General features: G+C 37.3%; 1 protein-coding gene across 5 annotated transcripts in view; it reads right to left on the bottom strand.

The window, feature by feature from the left end:
* LOC138009450 (probable serine/threonine-protein kinase qkgA) overlaps positions 1–2,500 on the bottom strand; it is a 204,149-nt gene that overhangs the window by 14,625 nt on the left and 187,024 nt on the right. For all 5 annotated transcript variants that reach the window (XM_068856468.1, XM_068856469.1, XM_068856470.1 and 2 more), the window contains one exon: positions 857–1,099. In XM_068856468.1, coding sequence (XP_068712569.1) covers positions 857–1,099 — 243 coding nt within the window. The remainder of the gene's footprint in view (positions 1–856; positions 1,100–2,500) is intronic.

Below are 2,500 nucleotides of genomic sequence, written 5' to 3'. Positions count from 1 at the left end.
TTGCATTGTAACCCGAATGTTTGTTGTTCGGAATAAAAGTGTTATGACATTTCTGTCGAATCATGAACGTTCTAAACAATTACATAGTACGCTTGTCTACAATGTACTTTTATCAAGCGTTTTCAGATTCGTTAGAGATTTTGATAAAGTTCACCTTACTATGATAGGTTATACTATCGAATTTAAGTTATTGTTGAGCGGACAACGCAGTTAATTGTTTGTCTTCTCTCCATGTCTATGCAACAGAAAGAAACACAAGCAAAGTGTAAACAAAATGATGGGTTGTTCAATAAATGAAACTTGCCAGTGTTTAGGAACAACTAAGAAGATGTATCAATAGCGGATGGAAAAACACCAAATTTGTTTGTGCTCTGTTTGCATTAAGTTTGATAATCAACAAGGAAAATACCTGCTTCCTGTATTGCACTGAAAGTGACGTTTTTCCTTAGAGTAACACCTACAAATGAGCGTCACATAAGTTCCCTATTAAGGTCACCAAAGTGCCCTATTCAAGTCACCAAAGTTCCCTAATGTCACAAAAATTCCCTAGTGTCGTCACAAAAGTTCCCTATGCACGTCACGAAAGTTCCCTAAGTCACTAAAGTTCCCTATTTTCGTCACGAAAGTTCCCTATTTTCGTCACAAAAGTGCCCTTTCTTCTGGCTCTCTCTCTCTCTCTCTCTCTCTCTCTCTCTCTCTCTCTCTCTCTCTCTCTCTCTCTCTCACTCACTCACTTACTCACTCATTCATTCAGTAAATAATGAACGCTCAAACAAGCAAATAAAAGAATAAACAATGATTGATCTTATATATGTAACACATTTAATTTGAGCAGTATATATATCTCCTTTCTTACCAGTAGTGCCACAAGGGACAATAGTCCTCAAATATTCGACTACATCCTTTCGGTTTTCGGATTTCGCAGTATTAGCGAGACAACGAATCCAACGTTTGTCCTCGTTCTGCGGATTATCCAGTGCTGTAGGCGTCAAATGGAGACTCTCTTGAAACTGAGACACGACACCCTTAGGATCACACGACGGAACGTGCATGGCATTTACAACTCCATCGGGCAAAGCAAGTGCCTTTTCAGACGCAGCTGACAAGTGAGAAAATGATGTAACTTAAAAGAGATATATTTAAACATGCTAAAAAATACTAAAAGTTTTGTTAAAAACGAAGACGTTTCGACGTTACAATCTATAAATACTAAAAGAACAAAAATTCAATAGCTGATAAGGAGGTATTGTAGAGGAAAGGAACAATGAAAATTAAACAAAAAGTCTGGCACGTATGGAGTCCGCCTGGATATTCAACTTAGGCTTGAGACTCTTAATTAATGAAGAACATTTCGTGGAGTAAGGAATCAAATTTGCCCTAGCACTTTCTTAAAAACGTTAAATTGGTTTTCTTTCAAAAGATTTTCCGACCGTGAGCGTGTTCAGCGATGCGTTGGTGAAGGTGTCCGGCTGTATACCCAACATAATCTGCATCACACAGATCACATTTAGAATAGTAAACAACACATTGCTGATTCACAAATGATGGCTTCATATTCTACTATCAACTACTTTGTTTTGCTTAATGCCTCAGAAAACAGGGCGGTAAGAAACACCAATACAATACAATACAATTAGATTTGTATGGCGCATATTCCTTCATATACGGCTGTTTACATTATGTCAATTTAAAAGTTAACAAAAAACGATAGAGATAGTGGCACAGTGAGAATTAGTCTTCCATTCAAAGATCATGTGACTGCCAATGTAGTCCTGTTCCGGGACTGCCTCTTACCCCGCCCTGAAAATGGGCCTGGAACCCAGGCGGGAAAAGAGAGAGTGTTGTATTACTTGCAGGCGCATGCTCGGAATGAACCAATCATATTGCATTGGATGTCAGGCTGGATATGTAAAGGAGAACCTTTAAACTCCGGCAAAAAATCGTACTGATGAAAATTACTGTGTGATTTGCAGTGTCAGGAAAGAGAACATCTAAATTATGCTTCGTCGTGACCAAACAAGGAGAAAAAAACCCGATCGCAGTGATGTTGGAAAATTATTGCCGAATAAATGTAACGACTGAGAGAAGATCGCAATAAATCGGTAGGATTTCACTAAGCGACAAAACAGCTCGGAGTCAGAATTTCAAAGTGCTTTTAAGTAGCAACAATAAAAGCAAGGTGACACACGCTTTTAAGTAGCATTATTTCATCTTTATTAATTAATTTTCACGATCAAATTTTGACCAGAAAAAATCGTGGCAATTAACGTCCGAATAATCGATGTTTGACTGTGCATATATATGTATAAATTTAATAGGAATATTATTGCTACATAATTGGGTTATCAACACAAACTGGTATGTAAAGAAGCAAGTAGTCCAGGTTGTGATTCAATTTCGTTTAACTGTTTTATCTTACTCTATCAGGAATAATGCTCAGTTTTTTTTGTCATGCAATCGTCTTTTAGTTTTTCCGTTATAAAAATCATTGCAGTGTTAA

Source organism: Montipora foliosa, chromosome 7, assembly GCF_036669935.1.
Source record: "Montipora foliosa isolate CH-2021 chromosome 7, ASM3666993v2, whole genome shotgun sequence".
Classification (NCBI taxonomy): domain Eukaryota; kingdom Metazoa; phylum Cnidaria; class Anthozoa; order Scleractinia; family Acroporidae; genus Montipora; species Montipora foliosa.
Note: the sequence above shows the minus strand (reverse complement) of the source record. Positions and strands in the feature narration are given on the sequence as shown.